This window comes from Schistocerca cancellata, chromosome 5, assembly GCF_023864275.1.
Source record: "Schistocerca cancellata isolate TAMUIC-IGC-003103 chromosome 5, iqSchCanc2.1, whole genome shotgun sequence".
NCBI lineage: Eukaryota > Metazoa > Arthropoda > Insecta > Orthoptera > Acrididae > Schistocerca > Schistocerca cancellata.
In genome coordinates, this window is record NC_064630.1 from 422,346,076 (window position 1) to 422,373,757 (window position 27,682).

At 41.4% G+C, this 27,682-nt stretch overlaps 1 protein-coding gene across 1 annotated transcript in view; it reads right to left on the reverse strand.

Annotated features, from left to right (window-relative positions):
• The window catches only part of LOC126187471 (importin-4-like), a 132,444-nt gene that overhangs the window by 57,432 nt on the left and 47,330 nt on the right, over positions 1-27,682 (reverse strand). The window contains exons 4-7 of the mRNA XM_049928569.1: positions 23,578-23,760; positions 17,332-17,589; positions 9,169-9,363; positions 8,789-9,007 (exon numbers count right to left, since the gene is read on the reverse strand). Of these exons, the coding sequence (XP_049784526.1) occupies positions 8,789-9,007; positions 9,169-9,363; positions 17,332-17,589; positions 23,578-23,760 (855 nt within the window). The remainder of the gene's footprint in view (positions 1-8,788; positions 9,008-9,168; positions 9,364-17,331; positions 17,590-23,577; positions 23,761-27,682) is intronic.

Sequence of the window (27,682 nt, forward strand, 5' to 3'; positions counted from 1 at the left end):
TCCGATGTAGAGGACTCGGATTCAGCAAGATTTGTAAAGCAAGGTTCTATAATTGTGTCCTTGCCAGTTTGTCAATCTTCAGCCCACAATTTTTCTACATGTCTTCTGCCCATGCAGACACTGAGATGCCATTTATTGCCTTGTGTGTAAGTCCCATAACATCTGCAATTTTAAATGTATTGTCCTTTTCCACAATATATGCTTTCACTTAAGTCCGTACCAGCTGGACTAGGTTGTAGCGAGAACGGTATGGGGGTAACTTAACATTAGTGTCCATCCTGCTTTGCAGTTTCATCTGTCTCACACACACTATGCAGGCTTTAGGCATTGACAAAAACCTACAATTCTGTTCTGATACATCTCAAATTATGAGAGATTCCATTACAGGACAAGCATGCAATAATGTCTGCCTTTTTTGGTATTTGTCACACACACACACACACACACACACACACACACACACACACACACAAACAAAGATGATGTGACTTACCAAATGAAAGTGCTGGCAGGTCGACAGACACACAAACGAACACAAACATACACACAAAATTCAAGCTTTCGCAACAAACTGTTGCCTCATCAGGAAAGAGGGAAGGAGAGGGGAAGACGAAAGGATGTGGGTTTTAAGGGAGAGGGTAAGGAGTCATTCCAGTCCCGGGAGCGGAAAGACTTACCTTAGGGGGAAAAAAGGACGGGTACGCACACGCGCACACACACACACACACACACACACACACACACACACACACACACATATCCATCCACACACATATACAGACATAGAGAGAGAGAGAGAGAGAGAGAGAGAGAGAGAGAGAGAGAGAGAGAGAGCTTGTGAAGCTAAATTCGCGCACTCACACTTAGCAGTGCGACTCCTCATGTGCCAACAATAAAAAATGTGTCAGAAAATTTCTTAAGGCAAGTACATCTGGCAGAAAAAGGATGTTAAAGAGTGGCAGTCTGGCAATACTGTAACCAAATCTATGACTGTTACCTCTGTCAGCACATATTAGTCATGCTGTACAGTTGATACAGTGGAACGAGTTTTGGGTTAGCATACAGGAGATCAATAGTTCAATCATGGGTTGAGGCATATGTTTTTCATTTGGTAAATTTAGTCCTCTGGAATGGTATCTGGCATCTTAATCATCAACAGCAATTACAACAGGACCTCTAGAAAACATTTGCACTTACCATCGTGAAAAATGGAAGATTGGTCAGCTTTGAAAGAAGCCCTTTCCACGTCGTGGGTGTGAATAAATTCACACTTTATCTACTAGACGTGAAACCTAGTTTCTTTGTACCCTCCTCCAATGGTCCCATAGATTAGTATCAACTATTATTCTTGCCTCGTTCAGGTCCATTACATTTCATTAGGGTCTTATGCTACCAGTAGAACTAGCAATGTGCTTTGCGAATAATGTCCAAACTCTGTTACTATTTGTATGTGTTAACATCATGGCCCCACTAACAATGCCTTTCCACACTGAGTCTGGTAACCATGTGTTTAGTAAATATCTCAATTATTAGGGAAACAGTGTAATTCGAAACCGAACATTTCACAATTAGCAGTGTTGGGATGAATCATGCAGAACAATATTTGTCAGAGGGGTAATGCGCATTAGGTGGAACAGTGCGCAGGACTGACAGTACGTTTACACTGTATGCTCTGTCCACCAGACAGGGACTAGTTGCAAGCAGAGTAACACACCCATGACTTCCAATGTACATGCATACACGTATTGAATTTTCTCATTGTAAACCTCTAAACCAGTGTAGCAGACGTATGGCATACCCAAATGATGAATATGTGGATACTCTTCTGGTCCTAGGTGCATCTGAAAACCGGGCTGGTGTTACTCCACATGAATATGCTGCTAGATATCCTCACTGATGCCATCCAGATAAAAATGTGTTTCGTCATCCGGAGCTGCGCCTTGGAGTTGGGTTCTCTCCTTCCATCATCGCGTGACGGAGGTCGTCCACGGACTCGCCGTACTCCAGCGACTGAAGAAACTATTCTGGAGGCCATACTCCAAGAACCTCTGCAAAGTATACGTAGTATAGCAAGGCAGCTGCGTGTCTTGCAATGCACAGTCTTTAATGTGCTGCATGAGCATGGGCTGCACCCCTATCATTATGCTCTCACGGAACACCTGTATCCTGCAGATCACTATCAGTGGATGCAATTCTGTGAATGGTTCCAACAAGAAGATGCCAACGATGGCTTAGTGAACACCGTAATTTGGTCAGATGAAGCAGCATTCACTCATGACAGTGTCTTCAATATGCACAATGACCACCATTAGTGCGAGGTTAACCTGCACATCACCCACGACCGTGGATATCGTGTTCGATTTGGTATCAACGTCTGGGTCGAAATATTGGGTGACAGGTGTTTGGGCCCTTACATGATACTTGACTGCATGAAGGTATCATGCATTCCTCTCAAAATATCTGGCTCATGCATTGGTAGATGTTCCACTACATGTTCAGGAGAGGATATAGTTCCAACAAAATTGTGCACCTCCACACTCTAGAATTAATGTGCGACAGTATTTGGGCAGAACATTTCCAGGGAAGTGGTTCGGACATAGAGGTCCAGTTGTTGGCCACCGCTTTCACTTGACCTAAATCCCCTCGATTTCTTCCTGTGTGGACATTTGAAGGAGCACGTGTACTCTACTCCACCGATGACTGTGGAAGAATTGGTAGTGCGTGTTCATGCTGCTCTTGTTACTGTGGACACAGCTTTGCTGCGAAGGGTCCAGAGCTATATGATCAGGCAGGTTGTGCAATGTTTGGACTGGTAACATTCTGTTGTTAAGGTCATGCAGTCATTAATATGGACATAATTATTGTCACTGGTTACTAATGTGCAACATCTGAGCCCTCATATTACATGTACTATAAATGAAAAGTAGATAATGAATATTGTACTGTGCTATCATCTGTAGCATCTTTAAACTGATATTGTTTTTGTAGTTGTACTGTCCTATGACAGGTCAATTGTTTCAACTGTATTTCTTATTTGTCTAAACATGTATCTGTTATGTTCAGCATTACACAATGTTTTAAATTTAGGATACATGTGACCTAAGAAGCACTGTATATTACAGTATGAAATGTCAGAATGAAATTAGCAAATAAAAAATGCACCCCAACCCAAGATTGAACCCTTGACGACCTGCATGCTAATCCAAAAAACTATCCACTGCACCAACCACACAGCACAACTAATACATGCTGACAGAGGCAGTTACCATACATGTTATGGTGTGATTGCCACTCTAATGTCCTTTATCTGCTGCATTTTGGGAGGATAAAGCTGTGGAGCAGACCTTGCTCATCTGCTGTATGAGGGATATGAAACATCTGATCTACCCATCATGAGACTCCTGCTGTGTATGTACAAATGGAAGTCAGTAGGGGTGGAGACTTTTCTTCCAGCTAATTTTTCTTTTCATTCTGGTTGTATGTTCTTGGTGTATGGTAGGTGTAAGAGGTAGCTTTGAGAAATTTAAGACAGTTGGAGCAATAGCTGTGGCTTTGGCTTTATTTTGTCATTAATTCAACTGGATGAATACAATCATATTCTTCAGTAAATTACATATTCTTTTCATTTTTAAATATTAGTCAAACTAGGAAATTTGGAAGATGGTGTTCTGGACAATTCACCCAAGTGCTATTGTTTGCAAAGACTGCCTTTGTGAAGCAAATGTCTGCAGTGCAACAGGATGATGTGTGTCCATAACTTAAGCAACATTAACAGTAACATCTCACAGGCGCTGGGACATAATACTTCATGCCACACCTATACCCCAAAACTAACTTCCCCTGGAAGGATATTTCATTCACAAGAGTAAGACTACAGGTTTATAGGGCAACTAGTTCTGTAGATGAAGAGACTGATGAAATGTATGATGTGAGAAAAGAAATTATTCAGATAGTGAAGAGAGATGACAATTTAATAGTCATGGGTGACTAAAATTCGATGGTCAGAAAAGGAAGAGAAAGAAAAGTAGCAGGTGAATATGGAATGGGGGTAAGGAATGTAAAAAGCCGCCTGGTAGAATTTTGCACAGAGTGTAACTTAATCATAGCAGACACTTGGTTCAAGACTCATGAAAGAAGGTTGTATACATGGAAGAGCCTGGAGATACTGGAATGTTTCAGATAGATTACATAATGGTAAGACAGATTTAGGAACCAACTTTTAATTTTTAAGACATTTCCAGGTGCAGATGTGGACTCTGACCACAATCTGTCGGTCATGAACTGTAGAGTAAAACTGAAGAAACTGCAAAGAGGTGGGAATTTTAAAGTGAGACCTGGATAAACTGAAAGAACCAGAGGCTGTAGAGTTACAGAGAGGGTATTATGGAACAATTGGCAAGACCAAGGGAAAGAAATACAGTAGAAGAAGAATGAGTAGCTTTGAGAGATGGAATCATGAACGCAGCAGAGGATCAAGTAGGTAAAAAAATGAGAGCTACTAGAAATTCTTTGGTAACAGAAGAGAGATTGAATTTAATTGATGAAAGGAGACAATATAAAAATACAGCGAATGAAGCAGGCAAAAAGGAATTCAAATGTCTCAAAAATAAGATCGACATGAAGTGCAAAATGGCTAAGCAGGGCTGGCTAGAGCACAAATTTAAGGATGTAGAGGCATATATCACCAGGGGGTGATACAGGAAAATTAAAGAGACCTTTGGAGAAAAGAGAACCACCTCTATGAATATCAAGAGCTCAGATGGAAACCCAGTTCTAAGCAAAGAGGGAAAGCAGAAAGGTGGTAGGAATATACAGAGGGTCTATACAAGGGTGATGTACTTGAGGACAACGTTGTGGAAATGGAAGAGGACGTAGATGAAGGTGAAGTGGGAGATATGATACTGCGTGAAGAGTTTGACAGAGCACTGAAAGACGTAAGTCGAAACAAGGCCCTGGGAGTAGAGAACATTCCATTAGGACTACTGATAGCCTTGGGAGAGCCAGGGCTAACAAAACTACCATCTGGTGAGCAAGATTTATGAGACAGGTGAAATACTCTCAGACTTCAAGAAGAATATAATAATTCCAATACCAAAGAAAGCTGGTGTTGACAGATGTGAAAATTATCAAGCTATCAGTTTAATAAGCCACAGCTGCAAAATATTAACACAAATTCTTTACAGACGAATGGAAAAACTGGTAGAAGCCAACCTCGGGGAAGATCAGTTTGGATTCTGTAGAAATTTTTGAACATGTGAGGCAATACTGATCCTATGACTTGACTTAGAAGATAGATTGTGGAAAGGAAAACCTACATTACTAGCATTGTAGGCTTAGAGGAAAGTTTGACAATGCTGACTGGAATACTCTTTCATATTATGAAGGTGGCAGCTGCAAGATACAGGGAGCGAAAGGTTATTTACAATTTGTATAGAAACCAGGAATCAGTTATAAGAGTTGAGGGCCATGAAAGGGAAGCAGTGGTTGCGACGGGAGAGACAGGGTTGTAGCCTATCCGCGATGTTATTCAATCTGTGCATTGAGCAAGCAGTAAAGGAAACAAAATAAAAATTCAGAGTAGGAATTAAAATCCATGGAGAAGAAATAAGAACTTTGAAGTATGCCGACAACATTGTAATTCAGTGAGAGACAGCGAAAGACCTGGAAGAACAGTTGAACGGAATGGACAGTGTCTTGAAAGGAGGATATAAGATGAACATCAACAAAATCAAAATGAGGATAATGCAATGTAGTCAAATTAAATCGAGTGATGCTGAGGGAATTAGATTAGCAAATGAGACACTAAGTAGTAAAAGATTTTTGCTATTTGGGGAGCAAAATAACTGATGATGGTCGAAGTAGAGAGCATATAAAATATAGACTAGTAATAGCAAGGAAAGCGTTTCTGAAGAAAAATTTGTTAACATCAAGTATAGATTTAAGTGTCAGGAAGTCGTTTCTGAAAGTATTTGTATGGAGTGTGGCCATGTATGGAAGTGGAACGTGGACGATAAATAGTTTGGACAAGAAGAGAATAGAAGCTTTTGAAATGTGGTGCTACAGAAGAATGCTGAAGATTAGATGGGTAGATCACGTAACTAATGAAGAGGTACTGAATAGAATTGGGGAGAAGAGAAATTTGTGGCACAACTTGACCAGAAGAAGGGAATAGTTGGTAGGACATGTTCTGAGGCATCAAGGGATCACCGATTTAGTATTGGAGGGCAGCATGGAGGGTAAAAATTGTAGAGGGAGACCACGAGACGAATACACTAAGCATATTCAGAAGGATGTAAGTTGCAGTAAGTACTGAGAGATGAAGCTTGCACAGGACAGAGTAGCATGGAGAGTTGCAGCAAACCAGTCTCTGGACAGAAGACCACAACAACAAAACTAAGATGAATGCACCTTTATGTTTGGTTATGTTTACGATATTTTGGTAAGTGACAGACAAAACTTACAACTCATTATCCTAGTTTGGTTCATAGCTATTCTTGTATCTGGAGTGTAAAGTTTCTCTGAAAGATAACTCCCTGTACCATATTCATATTCACAGTTTTATGTCAATAATTACTGATCTGTCACCCACTCTTTCTCAAGTCTGAAGTGCTTACAATTGTGCAGCAGAGGCAAGTATAATCAATAGTTACCCCTATTTCACATTTTTTACAATGCATCTGCTCCAAATTTATCTCCCATTTGTTCCACAAAAATTAATCACTTCATCACCTTAAAAGTATCTTTTCTGCTACACACCAAACAGATAACAAATTATTTCCTTGCCATCTTCTTGTTTGTCCCTCTTCCTATGGGGGTAGTCAAGCCAGCAAATGCAGCTGGATTGTAACTGCCTGCATTAAAATACCTACACCTATCTTTTGAGACAGCCAAATTAGTACAGCCACTATGTTGGTTTATCTTAATTATTAATGTATGCGAAACATCCATCACTATACCACCAATTCCAATCTAGGACTTTTCCCATGGGTGCCATCAAACCGCAGCCAAGGTCATTTTGCACAACAGTTGCTGGGAATCCTGCTGCTCCAGGATTATGGGCATCTACTCCTTGGCATGTGTGGGTAGTTAGCAGCTCAGGGATCAGAAGTGTGATCCACCTGTTATGCATGGGATTGACCAAGAGGACCTGTGACAACTTCACCACATCAAGTTTGCTACCATTTTTACTTTTGAACATACATTTGAGTTTATATAGTAACTGTCGACAGATGATTTTTCACACAGTAGGCAAGTGAACACTAACATTTCCTTCAACAACTTACTCACATTACAGGAAAATATTGAAAATGGGAATCAAATTCAAAAAGCAGCCCAAAACTGACTTCAGCAGAGAAGTTTTCATGAAACTTAATCTGAACAAATGAAAGCAGAACCAAGAAAAATAGCTGTGTCAACATCAAACTATGATACTAAGTGGTGGACAGTGCAGAGATGGGAGACTGCAGCACAAGAAAGGAACTAACTGCTGCAACGGTCTGAAGACCCATGCTTGCTGATGCCCTTCCCACAAAACACACACACACACACACACACACACACACACACACACACACACAAAAAGAGTAACTGGCCAGTGTGGGAAACTGTGCAATGAGAGCTGAAGCTCCAGTTGGATCCAAATATGTACACAATGTTATGGTGGATATTTTCCATGAGCATCTACATCTCTCACAAAGTACAGTGCATACTGATGGAGTTATGCAAGAAGGATACCTAAGTTTTTTCATATTGGTCACCACAACCACACACTTTTTTAAAAGACAATTTTACTTCCTACTTTTGTCATATTACCATCACAGTCATTTATTTTCACACTATCGGCTGGTTTCAGTGATGTGTTATTTTCATGCAGATACTAACTAGCCCCCAAAATTTTTATGCACGACATTTAATGTGTGTAATGTTTACAGAGCAAGCACTTTAAAATGGCTCATAGCCAAAATACATAAATTATTGACTAATTGTTGACAATGCCCACCCAAGTAGTCACTGAAAATTTGTGTTCTTAATATTACATCCACCTTCAGAAACTATAAGCAGATTTGTTGAAAAACAGGCAACCAGTTGCACAAAACCAAGGGTTGTACAACTGGTTGTTGATTTTTCAACAAATTTGTTTTTACTGGCTATCACAAAAGTACTGTGCGGCTTCATGCCGACTGCTGCAACTATTGAACATTATATCTCTGGTGAAACATGCTTCATCCTAAGAAAGCGCATATGAAGGAAAATAATCAACCACGTTGCATTCATTAGCTTAATGTTACACAAGCATTGAAGACATTAATTAAAGCTTGCACTTTCTGTGAATGGTGTGGATGTATCTGCTGTTCCCATATTACTTCCCACAGTGCACAGGGTGTGAATTTCAAAGGCAAAGGCTTAGATGCTGGCTGAAGAATAAATGACACACAATGTCATTCCGTTGGGGGTGATAAAACAGTACAGTTCAAATTAGTACAAAGACGTCATGTAGAAGACTGACCATGTTGGTGTATACAGGAGGAGTTCTGGAGTTTCCAGTTTCGCCTATTCTGACTTATACTTACATGATGGTCAATGTTCACTGACCTTACCAAGTTAGCTACTATATATGTAATAAAACCTTTGAATAACTGCACTATGATCATAGGTTCCCATATTCCACTGATAGACACAACAAACCATTATAATCTTTCTTCATAGTTCTCAACTTCTTTACAAACCAGAGCTCACTTCAAATTTTTGCATGTGCCCTTCTCCATTCTTATATGAAACAAACCCATACCTGAAGATGTTCGGAGAATTGTCCCAATGCATATAGTGCAGCATTTCTGACGACAGGTGTTTCATCCGTTATACCCTTGCAAATGAACTGCAGGAACACTTTCAAGTATTTATTTCTTATATATTCAGCACAGCCTTCAGCGACAACAGCCAGAGCAAGATAGGATGCTTTTTTTGCAAATATGTTTTCTCCTTCAAGACCCGGCTGAACAAATTCCATCTAAAAAAGAATAAAACAATAACTAACTGTTAATGTTATTTGCAAGTCTGGCTTGCTGCCAATAAGAAAATATAAAATTATGCAGATTACATTGGAGTTCATCTACTAAGACGTACAATTAAAGTATTCTATTATAAGCTGGGATCTGATGACATACATACCAAAGGAGTGAACAGTTTTTCTGGTGGTAAATGAAGAGCCAACACATCTAAAGTTTGTGTAGCACAAGTAACTGGCGTATTTGATTCGCCATCAATAATGAAGCAATCATCCACTTCATCTACATCAGGTGGAAGACACATCAACCGGAAAAGTGTATTCACTATAGATGGTATCAGTTTATATTTTATTATAGCCTGTAATACAAGAGTTATGCTGTTTCAAAAGCTTACAGTTAATCAATGTACATTTTCAGCTGCACAATCCATATGCTCACAAAACATGACACTGACGTATCACCATGATATGATGATTGTTTCCATCTAAATTTCAATGTTATGTTAAAATTACTTAGTAAATAATAAACAGCAATGAACGAACACACACACACACACACACACACACACACACACACACTTTTGTAGTTTCAGGTATGCAAACCTGCGGCAAAATGACACTAACAATCCACGACGTCAATCATGGGGAAAACACCAGCATATGAGTTAATTGAGCAAGGGACAGATGGCATTAACTCATAAATTAATAAATATCACAGAGTATGAAGTTTAAATATTTAAAGTGTTTGCTGCACTGTGTTTTGTAGATACATGTATAACCTTGCAAACTGTAGCTGGTTGCAAGCCAGCAACACATTCCTTCTCCCTCTCTCCAACTTCTACACACTATCAACCACAAAGTTCTTTTATTCAAGCTATAACAAAAACAAAAAATTCTACACCTTAAAAGAGGCAGCCGCAATTATTCTGTGCCAATACTCTTCTGCCCAAGAGTACAACCGGAATGGCCAGTTTTCCTCATGAGTGATCAACAAGTGGAAGAGATATGTCACTGTTGCAATAATGCAGAATTTATTTAACATATAGCATATTATTACACAACATTAATTTCTAAATGACACTTAAGTCTACAGAGCAACAAGCAACTACGGCACTGGAGCAGAGTGACCTTTCAGGGACAAAACCGAAGATGCACGAGGTAGCAGATGACACGCAACTGCGGCTGACAAGCGAGCCACTTTGTGAAAAGGGGACCTTTTACTTATTGTATTACAAATTTTTACAGTCCTAATCACGAATGTAGTAGAAAATAAAACTATTAAACAAGAAAGCCAAACATGCAGCACTGATTTAAATTAATTTCTTCATATTTAATAACGGATGATAGTCATTCTTATGCCATTGACTGAAGTTTAATAGCAACAGCATAATTATGATGTGAACTGCAAAATACTAAGAAATGTCACAAACAAAGGAATTAGGTAACGTAAATTTTCATTGTATAAACGTTAATATCTATTGACTGTCTTATAATAGAGAAACAGTAATGTCTTGTGCCTCAGCTATACTTCGTTTCTCGAAATGGTGCACCATTTTCCTCCTCTTATTTGTAGAGAACAACCGTCTCTGAGGCTGTATATTTTGTTCCCTTCTTGATGAAGCAGTGCAGGGGCCAATTCCTTTATTGGAGTCAACAGCAGCTAATGTAGCTTTCAAGCTTGACAGGTGGCATTTTAAAACTTCCAGTTGACCTGGAAGATTCAATATTTCCTACGCTGAGTTCAACCAATATACTTTCTTTTTCACTTGCTACTGATTCCCCTTCTTCATAAATATGTAATATATCCTCGTCATCATTAACATCACGAAAATTACTGACGTTCACTGAACTGGATGACTGTCTAGTTTTGTATAGGCAGACAGAGTGAATATGTTTACACATGTTCCATCTGATACTCGAACCTACGCACAAGCATGTATACTGATGTATGCAGGCCTGACAGTCAATAGAAATCAATTTACAGCTGCAGTCTTGCACATTTTGCTGTACAAAATGGCACCCACCTCAGAAGAGTAGATGGTACAAGCCAGCCTTTTCCTTCTTTCCTGAACCACCTCAGAACTTAAGTCATGCTTTGAGCAAATATCCTGGAGTTTGCTTGTCAGTTTTCCCTTGGTCAGAATAATGAGCCTATCACGTAATTTGTCCCTGACAAAGCTCATTAATGCATGAATGGATTTGTCAAGTCGTTTTACATGTTTACCACGCAAATATATGTATTTTATTGTTCTATGCATCCTTTCAATATGCATGTTTGCATTGATACCACTGTCGACTCAACAATATGCCCAGCACCTGGTGCTTTTAGCATAGGGCCTAATGTTCTTGGAGGTAGAACCCAAACTCAGCTGTTACAGGATCTGAAACCAGGCACTCCAGAGCTAAAGGAAATACGTGCTTAAATGTTATGACGTCTCCTTCCTGCATTAAACTCCTCACTAGCTTAAAAGTTTCTGCCTGTCTTTACTTTGATTTGATTTTAATACATATATTTTTCCTCCCTGCCCTGTCAGTATGCCACGAGCAATAAAGTCTTCTCACAGGTTCTTCCATTTTTGAGAGCCAAGCATTATAAAAAGACTCAGCTAAATCTGACATGAACACTTGAGGACGTACTTTTCCTACTTTAGTCTTTATTTCATTAATAAATAATGACAGCACATCTTGATCAGACCTGTTTGAGATAAGAAAAGCACAAGGAAAACCTTGTCTCATGTCGTCAAGCACAAGAAGTGTAATTAACTCTAAACCATAACCGTTAATTCCATGAGTTCCACTGATGCAAATACGATCACTGCCGTACTAAAGAATTTCACTTCTCAGGAGAGGATGACTTTGGCTGCTTGTATCTTGTGGTTTGAGATTATCACTAGCATTGATTTCGTTTACCCACACTTCTACGCTGATGCCATGGTCTTTACGTCTCATGACCTCGGAACGTAAATTATTACACTGCTCAATGTTGTATAAATCTTTTTTTTGTCAGCAGATGGACACATTCTAGCATGGAATCAGATAAAGTGTGTCTCACTTTGTCAAGTATCGCTTGCAATGGTACCTTATTTGCGATGTCAACAGCTAACGTGTTTCTTTCTGTCTAACACCATTTTGATGACCCGCATGAGTAACCACAAATTTTACTTTGCAGCTACCATCTCCAGCTTCGGTTACTTCAATGCTGGAAGGATATAAACCCCATTTTGTTAGTGCCTTGGCAGGGTGTATACGTGGACAAGGAAAAAAAATTCCCGGGTTTTTCCCGGATCTCCCGGTTAAAAATACATTTTCTCCCGGGTGAAAATACACTTTTTCCGTGTTAAGTACCAGCGTACTTTCCGTCTGAACTGTTATATTTATCAACCCTTTGAATGGATATGGTTTTATACAGCAGTGTAGAATTTCTCGGCACTTTAGAAAAAGAAACTCAGGGGAAAAAACACGTCTTGGAAAGATCTTTGACGCGCACCAACATGTACGCTGCATATTTTCATATTACGAAAGTATATATTCGAATTCCACCAACAGGAAAAGAGAATGGTTTAAGTTAATATACGTAGTGTTGCTACAAGAAAAGGAAAGCTTTCGCACATAGTATTTGTCGCTAAGATTAAAAGCTACAAGAGAAACTAAGTTTTCACATATAATGTTAATCTGTTTAGCGCATGTTACACTTTAAAATACATCACACAAATACACCAGTAAAATTTTTAATACCGACATAAATCTCTTATCTTCTGGACTCAAAATTCTTCTAAATTGCTCGTCATCAAAAAGTTGATTTTTAAAAAAGAGCAAACACACTGATTCAAGAAATTCATCATACATTCTCGCACATAGTTCATCTTGCGTAAAAGACAAATTTACTTTGATAATAACACTTTTCGAACAACAGTTCGCAATATTTTCCCGCAACCTGTTAGAAATAGATTCATCTCACCAGTTGCCAGAAAGCGCTAGATAGGAGGCGTAACCGCGCTTGATCAGCTACAGTGACGTAGGAAGCCCGTATGTTCGTACGTGTAAAACTTTTAAAAGATCTTACATTATGTCATAAAAGAAACAAGACATCAGAGGATACTCCAAGAGCGTCGGAATTTCGTGAACCATACTAAAATGCATAGTTCGCCTTAAAGCGCACATTCTTATCTCCAGATTTCCAACGATGTAGGTCTCGATCTGATATTAAGCTTTTCGGTGTGGTTTTCGGGACGTAAATTTTCTTGGAGTGCCAGTACTGTATTATCTCAGGTTTGGTTCTTTATTATGGAATAATGCCATACGTGCTAGAAGATGAAAAGTGCACTTTAAATGCAGCGAACAGTTTAAACTAGCCAATAGTGTGGAATTAAACACTGTTTCAAATAAATTTACTGCCTCGGTTAATAAAAAGCCAAATTTCTTTAGCAAACCGACAAAAATGACTTCATTGTTCAAGGCGATTAATGCTTGGCTGTCAGAAAGGTAGAAATAAAATAAAATCTGAAACTAGCAACATATTTTAGCCTTCCGTAATTATGTGAATGTATTTTAATTCACTTTATAGCGCACAGCCACAGAAATCCGCCTTGTTTTCATTGGACGTGAGAGCAATAAACGAAGAGGAAACAGAAAAATCACTAAATGTAAACACGGGTCACGTGGAGACTAATCCCCCCTCCCCCAACTATAACTCAGACTGTTCTGCACATCAGAATGTCAAAAATTAAAAAAAAAAGACTTTTCAAAAATAAGTTCATTTTTTAGTGCACATCTTTCTGAATAGTCTGATACATAAAACAATAATTATCGAGGAAATGTAAGACATGTTATTTGGTCTTACGTGTGCCGAAGTGCAGTGCCACGCTCTTCACACAGCATTCTTCTATCGCACGTCACTGTATTTCGCTCTGTGGAATTGAAACGTGTATATTTTGTAATGGACGCCATAAAACTATTTAAGGACAGTGGAAATTAAAATGTCCTGCTCCCAGTCGGCCAGTATGACATCCTGCCCCTCTTTCTTTTCTTAAAAGAAGAAAAAAAAAAAAAAGAAGAAGAAGAAGAAGAAGAAGAAGAAGAAGAAGAAGAAGAAACGCAATTAATACTGGATGGGATTATTTGTAACCGGCAGAACAAGAACTCTTCAGAAAATCTGGATTCTCTATTGCCTATTAGCTAATAACTTGTTTTTCTGTGTGACGTAAAATTAAATATAGGATACCTAAAACCAGTAAAGACAAGAGACAGGCAAGAGAGTACACATTTCTTCAATCCTTAGGTCCTAGCGATTTTTCTCTCTAAACTTGCTACAGCTTTCCTTTCTGTGAAAGAACTATTACCTTATCAAAGTTCGTCAAACGTTTTGCTACACGAAAAATCGAAATGTCGTCGTCTAATACTGAAAAAGCTGTTAATACAAATAGTACCCACTGGTGTGGTTTCTCGATCTGATTAAGTCTATTTTGTCACTGTATGCTGGATAAAACAAAATAGGCCTTTCTAATATTACAGCAATTTTAACACACACCAAATAAGCTAGACTGTTTTGGCAATAATGATAATTTTTATAGTATGACAATATAATTCACGAAGTACCAATACGAAATACTATTTGGTCTACTACAGTCAAAAAGCTTCATGTTAGGAAATAGTTTGTTATGTACTAGACCAAAAAGTAGTATAAATTTGGAATCATCATATTCTTCCATAATTTGTGTGATGTCCCCGTTTCTTCTCCTTCCTCGTTCTAATAAACAATCTTATCACTAATTCTGTAACTATTCCTATCACTGTCAAAATTCATTCTCCGGTTAACTTTACTAACCCTGCCACAATCACCGGTTTAATTATCCAGCGATTATTCTCCGGTCAGGCGTGGTCGTACAACGCGTTTTCCGCGCAACTCCCACAATGGAACTTAAGCAGCTGCAAGCTGGAGACTACAACTGGCCCCGTCTAATGTAGCGATCTGGCCAAATATTTTCTGTCAGAATTTCACTTTCTTGGATACCCCAAGAAGGTAATACATAATCTTTCTTACCTGTTAGTCGTTTATTTCCACTCTGGTAGTCTGAATGTATGGATTTCGATAGTAATTATAACAACGCTAAACATTTGCAAACCGAATCAACCACATAAACAGGCAGCAGTTGGCATTCACCGGTTCGGCTTTATTCCGCTCAGCTCGTATCGCCCCGTCCCATTTTGTCTGTAGGAAAGTTCATCTCTAGATTCGACGAGGATTCCCCTGGCAGAGACATCACATACACTATTCACGCATTCCAAAATCAACTTTTAATTCATTCAGAAATCAACTTAGAAGGTGTTCAAAAATGTCCAAAAACCAGCAGGGGTGCGTTTCAAAATTAGATGAATAATCGATAGACCAATGTGCACTGGATGCTAGGTGCTTTATGAAACAAGGTTTTTTTTTCCTCAAGAATATGAATTTTTCACTTGCATCCGAAATTTCCGACCGGTTCAGATACCCCGGTTTGCCCCTCCCAGATCCAGGCCTGCAGCACATGTGTGAATCTAGCAGCTTGGACGCGCCAGTAATATTTTTCCGGGTACCCCATGTGGCTGGTTGCTGCTACTGCCGCTTACACAGCCAACAGCCACATTTCTGTAGCCAGCAGCGGTAGAAGAATCTAATGTAAACAGTTGTGACTTGACGCTCATCGGAGGCAATTGTTATGAAGCATTGCATAGTCTTCCTAAAGCCTATGACATTTTGCTGTTTGCAGACGCTTGTACGTGCACTGTCTTCTTTTATATGGCTCCTTTCCTTTGCAATTTAAGTTTTATTTTCGTTTTTTCTCTCATTCATATTTTAATGCTGTAATATTATTCTGCAGTAGCGGGATACAGTAATATCCTTTGTTAGAGTATTGGTTCTTGCCAGTCAAAATTACAAAAATTTAACTGAAAACTAAAACAAAAAATTCCCGGGATTCTAAAAAATTCCTGGATCTCCCGGGCTGTATACACCCTGCTTGGATTTTCATGCAGCGAATACCTTTACTCTCAGATACATATTGTCCTGAACAATGGCATACAAAGGAATGCCGAGTGACACTGTCCGAAGTACGATATGACCCACACTTTTTTATGTAAAGTGACAACGTTTTTCTCTCAGTCTGCTTCTTCCACTTGCTGAATTCTTGGAAAGATGCAAATTCGGTCTCTTCAGATGCTATTGACACAGCATGTTTCATTGACAAGTGATCATAATAGTTTTTCTTCGAAAGAATTGAAATATCGCACAATTGGCATTTCACTTTCATAAAACTATTTTCCAATCCATGTTCCTTTCTTTCGTGGCACATTACACTGTGCTCATGGTTGAAGTGTTAGCCACAAAGTACACAAATATTTATAAAACTTTTGCACTTTTAATTGTGGAGCAATATCATTTAACTTTCCTGGATGTACCTGTTTCCTCAGTCTTGTTACAGCTATAGCTTTTTCCACACTCTGAACATGTGTATCTTTTCTGGATTCATCATATTTCTGATGGAGCTGTCGTAGTTCAAGAAGGAGAAAAGCTTTACACTTTCACAACACCTCTAAGATTTCATACGACAACGAAAACTACACATGCGACACATACACAATAGACCACATAGACTACTTGCTACTAGCATCAGGCCGCTATTCGCTGAACATGCCATTTTCCGTATCATCTGCTGCATCGCTTCTTTTCGCTAACGCTCGGCTCCGGTGCCGCAGTTACCCGTCACCCTGTAGACAAGTCTAAAAGACAAAGGCTCATCACACAAAGTTTTGAAACTTCCAGCAGATTGAAACAGTGTGCCCAAGCAGGACTGGCACCCAGAACTTTGCCTCTTGTGAGCAATGCTGTTACTGATAGCTATCCAGGTGTAACTCCATCTTGTCTCCCAGCTTCAGTTCTGACATTTCACTATTACTGTCCTGGTCCATTACATCATTTTAATCAGCTCCACGTTTTGAAACACTGCACATACCGCTGCTGAGTGACTCAGCGAAGGTCAAGCATCAAGTACATTCTGCAACAATTAGTATGCGATTGAATAAATGGTCATCAGGGGTCCACTTACACAGTTCTTCTCACTGGAGAATTGAGTTATTGATATCTTGCCACTGTTTAACGGCATTATTTACATACGAGTCTTGGGAAGTATAACTGCTGTGACTAGTTTACATCACTATATACCTGCTTTATTTTAAGTATTTATAAGTTTTGCCATTCTGACTAATAGTTACATACATGTACATACATGTACATAATTAAAAGTAGAAACACAGATCAAATGTTATGTCTAAGCAATAAGCAACTTACTTACCTTCTTCTTTAATCTTGTTATCCATCCTATTAAGTTGATTGCTTTGACCCGCAGTGTGACATCCAACTCCTGATTGCAGGAGAAGTTAAGACACATTTCAACAAGTGGTTTAATAAATGGAATAATTGCTGTTATTGCAGTCTCTGTTAATAAATCAAATAGCTCCATAACCTCACAAGCCTTGTTCTCATCAGTACGCGCAAAGACTTCAACAGATTGCAGAATTCTTGGCATGAGTTTTTGGTAAGTACCCATCATCTGAAATAATAAAAAAAAAGAAATCATAGCATCTATGTACATGTGACAAAGAGGACAACTTCCTGAGAGAGAAAAAGGAACAGTTCCTGCCTTTCAATCCCCCAACAAAGAGAGCGCGCGCGCGCGTGTATGTGTGTGTGTGTGTGTGTGTGTGTGTGTGTGTGTGTGTGTGTATGCGCGCGCGCCTATATATAATATAGGCTGTAAACATGAATAGAGCCATTATATATATATATGAGGGAAACATTCCACGTGGGAAAAATATGTCTAAAAAGAAAGATGATGAGACTTACCAAACAAAAGCGCTGGCAGGTCGATAGACACACAACCAAACACAAACATACACACAAAATTCAAGCTTTCGCAACCAACGGTTGCCTCATCAGGAAAGAGGGAAGGAGGGAAGGAGAGGGAAAGACGAAAGGATTTGGGTTTTAAGGGAGAGGTTAAGGAGTCATTCCAATCCCGGGAGCGGAAAGGGGGAAAAAAGGACAGGTATACACTCGCGCACACACACACACACACACACACACACACACACACACACACACACACACAATCCATCCGCATATACACAGACACAAGCAGACATTTGTAAAGGCAAAGAGTTTGGGCAGAGATGTCAGTCGAGGCGGAAGTACAGAGGCAAAGATGATGTTGAAAGACAGGTGAGGTATGAGCGGCGGCAAATTGAAATTAGAAATTAGCGGAGATTGAGGCCTGGCGGATAGCGAGAAGAGAGGATATGCTGAAGGGCAAGTTCCCATCTCCGGAGTTCTGACAGGTTGGTGTTAGTGGGAAGTATTCAGATAACCTGGACGGTGTAACACTGTGCCAAGATGTGCTGGCCGTGCACCCAAATCCTTTCGTCTTTCCCTCTCCTTCCCTCTTTCCTGATGAGGCAACCGTTGGTTGCGAAAGCTTGAATTTTGTGTGTATGTTTGTGTTTGTTTGTGTGTCTGTCGACTTGCCAGCACTTTTGTTTGGTAAGTCTCATCATCTTTCTTTTTAGATATATTTATCCCACGTGGAATGTTTCCCTCTATTATATTCATATCATTAATTTGAACCCAACAATTACGTTTGTTATTGTTATTGTCACTGTTACATTTCGTAATCTTTTCTGTCGTCTTATTTCCTCCTCCTGTTTTTGCCATCACTTTGTATTCACCTTCTCCTTTTTTACCGTAATCCAGTATACAATTTTATCCCGCCGATATATACTCAATAATACGTAATAATACGTAATCCACTTCCAAACCAAAACCAAACAATTTTTTTCCGCTTTCAACACTACCGCTGCTATAAAAGCCACCGTTTCTAGTTCACAAACAGTTCCTTTCAGCTATCAAACAACCTTTTCGGCTAGTTTTAATAACTTTTGCTTTATTTCCATTTCCGTTTTTCTCACATCACCGACCATTTTTAGCCGCTTCCCACAGGTTTTAACGTCATTATTTCTTCATCAGACAATTGTTAGCCTCATTTCCATAATCTGCCACCACCAAACCACTCCTTTTAATACATCCTCACGTAGTTTTTTCGAAATTTTCCCGAATTTCTCCGCCCTTTAACGTGTTTTGGCGGCAACACAACCACCTAACCTTTATGCACATCATTATCTACCTACACAAGTTCACCACAGGATCAACATAGCCCAGCTCTAACCAACCCTTTTTCGCCTTTTTTGCACACCAGATCTCCATTTGCTTTCTAGTTCACCTTTATCTCTCCCCATATATTTTTATATTTATTTTCATTTCAGCCTCATGTTACACTTTCCACCTTCTAGTACCATGTCACCCTCACAACACCTCCACAACGACCCCATTAAGTTTTATTTACATTCCCTCCGCAAACATGCCTTTGCCCTAGCCAGATTACACTCCCATATTTTATTTTCTCAGGCTTGTCTGACATTTGGCATCACCCCCAAAGGCCTCACACAAAGTTCCCATCTCTGGCTGCAACCCTTCTTTCCATCAGTCCCTATACCAGTTCCAAACTGAACAATCCATTGCCCTCACCCACCTAATCCTTCACCTACACATCCACTCAGCCAATCAACACACCCATCAACTCCTATCCTTAATAAAAGTCCTCAATCTTTCCTCTCCCATATCCACACCGGCTGTTCAGAGCATCCTCCTACAGGCCGACCGCAAATTAGAACAGCATGCCGCCCTCCACCTTAAAAAACTATCCAATCTCCTGGTTTCCCACCTCCGGAAAGGCAACTCACTCACCCTTCACAACCTTTCCAGCAAACCACAACCTCCTCTCATTGCACACAAATCCAGTCTCTCCCATCTACTCAATCTCCCACTTCCAGCTCTACTCCCTCCAAACCCTCAAAATTCCAATCAACACAATCTGGAACCACAACACCCCAATTCAGTAGTTAACCTTTCCTCCAAACCTCTCTCCCAATCCGAAACCTCTGTCCTATCCAAAGGCCTCACCTTCAGCCCCACTCCCAGATTTAAGCAAACAGCCCTCGTCAAAGATTTATTGTCCTACACCCGTACTCTCTGTTGGAAATATCACTTTGCCACGAAGAAAAATGATCCTAATCCTACTCCAATGATCCAACTCCTCATGACACTATCCAAATTGAACCATGCCTGGAACAGTTCCGTCCTCCGTCACAGCGGGACCCACCTCCTCTTCCTCAAAATCACCCTCTCCTAACCTTCCAGGAATTTCTGGCTTCCAGCCTTGCCTCAATCCTTCTTAAAAAAACCTTAATCCTACTCCCAACATCACCACTGCTGAAGCCCAGGCTATCCGTGATCTGAAGGCTGACCAATCCATCATCATTCTTCCGGCGGACAAGGGTTCCACGACTGTGGTACTTGATCGTCGGGAGTATGTGGCTGAGGGACTGCGTCAGCTTTCAGACAACACTACTTACAAAGTTTGCCAAGGTAATCCCATTCCTGATGTCCAGGCGGAGCTTCAAGGAATCCTCAGAACCTTAGGCCCCCTACAAAACCTTTCACCTGGCTCCATCAACCTCCTGATCCCACCAACACCCCGCACCCCTACCTTCTACCTAAAATTCACAAACCCAATCATCCCGGCCATCCCATTGTAGCTGGTTACCAAGCCCCCACAGAACGCATCTCTGCCTACGTAGATCAACACCTTCAATCCATTACATGCAGTCTCCCATCCTTCATCAAAGACACCAACCACTTTCTCGAACGCGTGGAATCCCTACCCAGTCTGTTACCCCCGGAAACCATCCTTGTAACCATTGATGCCACTTCCTTGTACACAAATATTCCGCATGCCCAGGGCCTCGCTGCGATGGAGCACTTCCTTTCACGCCGATCACCTGCCACCCTACCTAAAACCTCTTTCCTCATTACCTTAGCCAGCTTCATCCTGACCCACAACTTCTTCACTTTCGAAGGCCAGACATACCAACAATTAAAGGGAACAGCCATGGGTACCAGGATGGCCCCCTCGTATGCCAACCTATTCATGGGTCACTTAGAGGAAGCCTTCTTGGTTACCCAGGCCTGCCAACCCAAAGTTTGGTACAGATTTATTGATGACATCTTCATGATCTGGACTCACAGTGAAGAAGAACTCCAGAATTTCCTCTCCAACCTCAACTCCTTTGGTTCCGTCAGATTCACCTGGTCCTACTCTAAATCCCATGCCACTTTCCTTGACGTTGACTTCCACCTGTCCAATGGCCAGCTTCACACGTCCGTCCACATCAAACCCACCAACAAGCAACAGTACCTCTATTATGACAGCTGCCACCCATTCCACATCAAACGGTCCCTTCTCTACAGCCTAGGTCTTCGTGGCAAACGAATCTGCTCCAGTCCGGAATCGTTGAACCATTACACCAACAACCTGAAAACAGCTTTTGCATCCCGTAACTACCCTCCCGACTTGGTACAGAAGCAAATAACCAGAGCCACTTCCTCATCTCCTCAAACCCGGAACCTTCCACAGAAGAACCCCAAAAGTGCCCCACTTGTGACAGGATACTTTCCGGGACTGGATCAGATTCTGAATGTGGCTCTCCAGCAGGGATACGACTTCCTCAAATCCTGCCCTGAAATGAGATCCATCCTTCATGAAATCCTCCCCACTCGGCCTAGTGTCTTTCCGCCGTCCACCTAACCTTCGTAACCTCTTAGTTCATCCCTATGAAATCCCCAAACCACCTTCCCTACCATCTGGCTCCTACCTTGTAACCGCCCCCGGTGTAAAACCTGTCCCATGCACCCTCCCACCACCACCTATTCCAGTCCTGTAACCCGGAAGGTGTACACAATCAAAGGCAGAGCCACGTGTGAAAGCACCCACGCAATTTACCAACTGACCTGCCTACACTGTGAAGCGTTCTATGTGGGAATGACCAGCAACAAACTGTCCATTCGCATGAATGGACACAGGCAGACAGTGTTTGTTGGTAATGAGGATCACCCTGTGGCTAAACATGCCTTGGTGCACGGCCAGCACATCTTGGCACAGTGTTACACCGTCCGGGTTATCTGGATACTTCCCACTAACACCAACCTGTCAGAACTCCGGAGATGGGAACTTGCCCTTCAGCATATCCTCTCTTCTCGCTATCCGCCAGGCCTCAATCTCCGCTAATTTCTAATTTCAATTTGCCGCCGCTCATACCTCACCTGTCTTTCAACATCATCTTTGCCTCTGTACTTCCGCCTCGACTGACATCTCTGCCCAAACTCTTTGCCTTTACAAATGTCTGCTTGTGTCTGTGTATATGCGGATAGATGTGTGTGTGTGTGTGTGTGTGTGTGTGTGTGTGTGTGTGTGTGTGTGTGTGTGTGTGTGTGTGTGCGCGCGCGCGCGCGCGCGCGCGAGAGAGAGTGTATACCTGTCCTTTTTCCCCCCTAAGGTAAGTCTTTCCGCTCCCGGGATTGGAATGACTCCTTACCCTCTCCCTTAAAACCCAAATCCTTTCGTCTTTCCCTCTCCTTCCCTCTTTCCTGATGAGGCAACCATTGGTTGCGAAAGCTTGAATTTTGTGTGTATGTTTGTGTGTCTGTCGACCTGCCAGCGCTTTTGTTTGGTAAGTCTCATTATCTTTCTTTTATTTTTATTTTTTTTTTCCACGTGGGAAAAATATATCTAAAAACAAAGAGGATGTAACTTACCAAACGAAAGCGCTGGAATGTTGATAGATACACAAACATACACACAAAATTCAAGCTTTCGCAACCATCGGTTGCTTCATCAGGAAAGAGGGAAGGAGAGGGAAATACGAAAGGATGTGGGTTTTAAGGGAGAGGGTAAGGAGTATACACACACACACACACACACACACACACACACACACACACACACACACACACACTTCTATTTGACAAATTACTTTTCCTACATTCTCTTCCTTCTAATCAATACAAACCGAAATTATTGCTTTGGCTCAGTCATAGGTAGAGCAGGTGGGTGGCAGAAGTATACCACAGCCCTCTTTGTATCATTTCTGTAAGGACCACGAAGACAAGATTACATTAATTACTGCACACACAGATACATGGAAGAAGTCACTTTCTGTGCTACATATGCACATCTAAAGGAAAAACTTAGTATCTGGTACAATGGGAAGTATCTCTTGCCACACATTTTGCAGTGGTTTGCAGAGTACGGATGTAGACGTGATCTCTACTTTAGTACGTGTATACCTTGGTATTTCATCAAACTTCTCTATACAACAGGTGTCTTTGAAGTTTTGAAAGGTGTTTATTAAATGTTTTACAAGCAGTGGAATCTGTAGCTTTTAGAAAATTGCAAGAAGAAAAAAGGAGAGTACTCTGCAAGGAAAAATTTGCTGAAATAAGGCACATTTGCTGAAGACAAAAAGTAGTAACTTAACATTTGATAGGGAGGAAAGGCTCTATTCATGTTTAAAGACAGAATCTTAAATGGTAACCTAATTTAACCAAGACCTAAATTATATAAAGAAAATAAATAAATAAATTCACTTACTTCAACATCACCTTCAAAAATTGGCAAAACATGAATCATTGTCAAAAGTGTGTAATAAACAACTTGAGACCCCAAATCTTCATTGTTCATCATATTCATAATTAAGAAGGCCAGGTGTCTACCATGGTTAAGAAATTGGTCCGCAGAGATTTCCGTGATAACACTGAGGGTGTACATCCCAAGCTGAAAAAGGTAAGATACATTAGCAGTAATCTTGTCTCTTCTTAAACTACAATAAAGTAGAAGTCAGTAACATTCTTGAGACACTTGTTAAGGTTCGCTGAAGATTTTTATGTACAGTAAAACCCCCTCTTTTTACACTTTTCAGTGAACTGTCGTAAAAAAGCATAAAATGCGGGAAGGTGGGAAACAAGAAAGTATAGGAAACAACGAATAAATTACTCCTATCATTCTCTTTATATTGTTCAATGAAAATGCAGACTTTATGGCAAACTTATTTGTTTGAATGCATTATCTTTTCAGCGATACACCACCATTCTCACCTCAGCCTTCACTTATGTAATTACCCCACTAGCCTAGTTCAAAAGCAGATTTCTCAGGCCATCACATCCAATCCTTGTACTCCTCAGCCCCCAAAAAACAATTTCAGAGCACACCACTTGGCACTCAGTATGATTCTGGTCTTGTATAGAGTGTTTAAAAAATGACTTTTACAACTTTAAAAATTCATATAAATATATTGAAAGAAAATACAGAGCTGGGTTTAGTGTTATTTTGTAGGGAAACATCAAGGTTTCTTTCCCTTAAACTAAAGATTTATGCGGTTAGCAGCAAAGGGGTTAGGTCGGGAATAATGGATGGCTGGTTAATTTGGGGGGAAGGGACCAAACAGCGAGGTCATCACTCCCATGATCTAGGATGACAAATCAAGAGAGAAACATGAGCAGCACAGTCCAGTCAACATGCAAACAAAGAAGGAAAAGGTAAGTTAGAGCAGCAGAAAGAGGAAAGAACAGAAGGGGGGGTCAGGGGAAGTATGAAGAGCAGGGGTGCCCCACAAACGCTGCACATGATGGGGCATTAGCACTGCCACTGAACTGTCCCAACACCGATACCACATGACACCACACCACGCCACAATACAATACAATGGGACAACACCAGGGGAAGCAGACATAAGAAAAGGGCTAACAAAACAGCACAACAGACCAGAAAAATGTAGGGAAAAGACGGGCAGAACCTGGTGTGCATGCACGGTCAAGGCCTCCATAACCAATGCCTATGCTAACTGTAGACAAAAGAAGAGATAGATAGGTTGGTTGGTTGCTTGGTTGGTCGGTTTGTTTGTTTAAAAGAGGGGGAAGGGACCAAACTGCAAGGTCATTGGTCCCTTGTTCGCTGTAAAATAATTGCACAAGGGAAAGAAGGAAAGAAAGGAGACATACAGCACAACAACAGGAGAAAGGAAGAACCAGATGAAAGACAGAAGGACAACCAACACTACTATGGACTAAGCAGGAAAAGAAAACCACAAGAAAGAATCAAGAAACAGGTAGAAGGGGTAAAAACAAGACAGCAGATGACCGTGGATGGCCAACCACGAGAATAAAAAGGAAAAGCCCGACACTCTGCGACGCATTAAAAAACATCCACACTAAAAGCATTAGAGCGCAGAACACAAAAGGGACAAAGGACATACGTGAAAACTTATATAGAATGATGAAACCCACAGCCACATGTAAAACTAATCGATGAGGCGTTGTCAGCTAAAATTAATGGCAATGAGTCCAGTAACTGAAGAGTCCATTACAGAGTAAACAAAGAAGGACAGCTCACCGAGATATGGGCCACTGTCAGCCAGGCACCGCACCGACACTGAGGTGGGTCATTACGGCACAGGAAGTAGCCGTGTGTCACCCAAGTGAGGTCAATGCAGAGCCGGCAGAGAATTACAGAATCCCTGCGAAAGGCCCACATGGAGGACTGCCACACATTCTTAGTCTCCTTAAAGGAACACAGTTTGTTGTGCATGCTGAGGTTATGCCATTTTGTCTCCCAAAGCTGCAAAACCTTGTGGCATAGTACTGAATGCAGGTCAGTTGCAGAGAAGCCGATCTCCATTAGTGGTTTCCGCGTAGTCTGTTTGGCCAGCCTGCGAAGTTCGTTGCTTGGGATTCCGATGTGACTTGGGGTCCAGACAAACACCACTGAACAACTGGACCGTTTCAGGGCATAGATGGACTCCTGGATGGTCGCAACCAAAGGATGACGAGGTAACACCAGTTGAAAGCTTGTAGGCTACTCAAGGTGTCAATACACAGAAGAAATGACTACCCGGGGCATGAACAGATGTGCTTAAGAGCACGAGATATAGCCACCACCTCTGCAGTGAAAACACTGCAGCCATCGGGCAAGGAATGCTGTTCAGGATGTCCTCCATAGACATAAGCGAAGCCGACGTGACCGTCAGCCATTGATGTAATTCACTTCATGACCTCTGTACATGTCAAGAATCTAGAGGAAGTGAAACTGGAGAGATGCAGGCTTAACCGAGTCCTTAGGGCCATGCAAAAGGCCCAGCCAACGCTGTAGCCTAGATGTACACCGTGGAGGTGACCGTGAATGGACCTTAAGTACAGGTGGTAAAGACAAGGACTCCAGTTCGGAAAGAAGGGATCAGACACGAACTGCAATCTGAAGCTCTGACCTGGGTCGCCAATGCAGGAGATGAACCACCATGGGTGGGAAATGGAGACTGATTCAGATGTGCAGGAGAACTACGAATGTGTTCAACGTAACTGGCCAGCAGTTGTGTGCACCTAACCTGCAATGGAGGGACTGGCCTCCAGAAGGACACTGGTCACTGGACTCATCCTAACAGCTCCTATTGCTTGACAAGCGCCACAGTGATTTATTTGGTCAAATAAAGGCAATGCTGAGGGCACCACCGAACCATAAACCAGACTCCCATAGTCAAGGCAGGATTGAACAAGGGCTCTGTGGAGCTGCAGCAGTGTAGAGCAATCTGCACCCCAGTTGGTGTTGCTCAGGCAGCAGAGGGCATTGAGGTGCTGCCAGCACTTCCACTTACACTGACGAAGGTGAGGAAGCCAATTCGATCGGGAGTCTAAAACTAATCCTAAGAATCGATATGTCTTCACTACAGTGCTCAACACCACCAGGGTGAGATGGACAGCCCTACAGCTGCTGCTTGACTTAACGGCCACTAAAGAGAGACACTCAATACAGAGCCCTGCGCGGGACCCCATTCTCCTGGATATGGAGGGGGGGGGGGGGGGGGGACTATGGGAGGCACCAACTTGGACACTGAAAGTAAGAAGTAACAGTAAATTGTGAATAAAAATTGCGAGTGCGCCTTTGATACCCCACTTGTATAATGTGCCAATGATATGATGTCGCTAGGTCGTGTCATATGCTTTTCATAAATAAAAAAAGACGACAACCAGGTATTGGCGTCTGGAAAAGGCTGTTCAGATGGCAGACTTGAGGCACGTGAGATCATCAGTGGTAGAGCAACCCTGACGAAAATCGCCCTGACGTGGAGCCAGTAGGCCACGCGACTCCAGGACCCAACCTAACTGCTGACACACCGTAAGTTAAAGCAGTTTACAAAGAATGTTGATGAGGCTGACGGGCTGATAGCTATCCACATCAAGCGGATTTTTACTGGGTTTGAGCACCGGAATGATGGTGTTCTCCCGCCATTGCGATGGGACGACATCATCGCACCAGATCCGGTTGAAGAGGACAAGGAGATGTCACTTGTAGTCAGATGAGAGATGTTTAATCATCTGACGGTGGATCCGATCTGGCCTAGGAGCTGTGTCGGGACAATGTACAAAATCACTGAGGAGCTCCCACTCTGTAAATGGGGTGTTATAGGATTCACTGTAGCACGTAGTAAACGGGAGGACTTTCCCTTCCAGCCGCGGTTTGACAGTACAAAAGGATGGGGGTAATTCTCCGAGGCAGAGGCTCGAACATAAATGCTCAACAATCGCATTTGCGTCAGTAGATAACACACCATTTATGTCAACATCAGGAACACCTGTTAGGGTCTGGTACCCGAAAACACATTTGATCTTTGCCCAGACTTGGGAAGGTGACGTATGGCACCCAATAC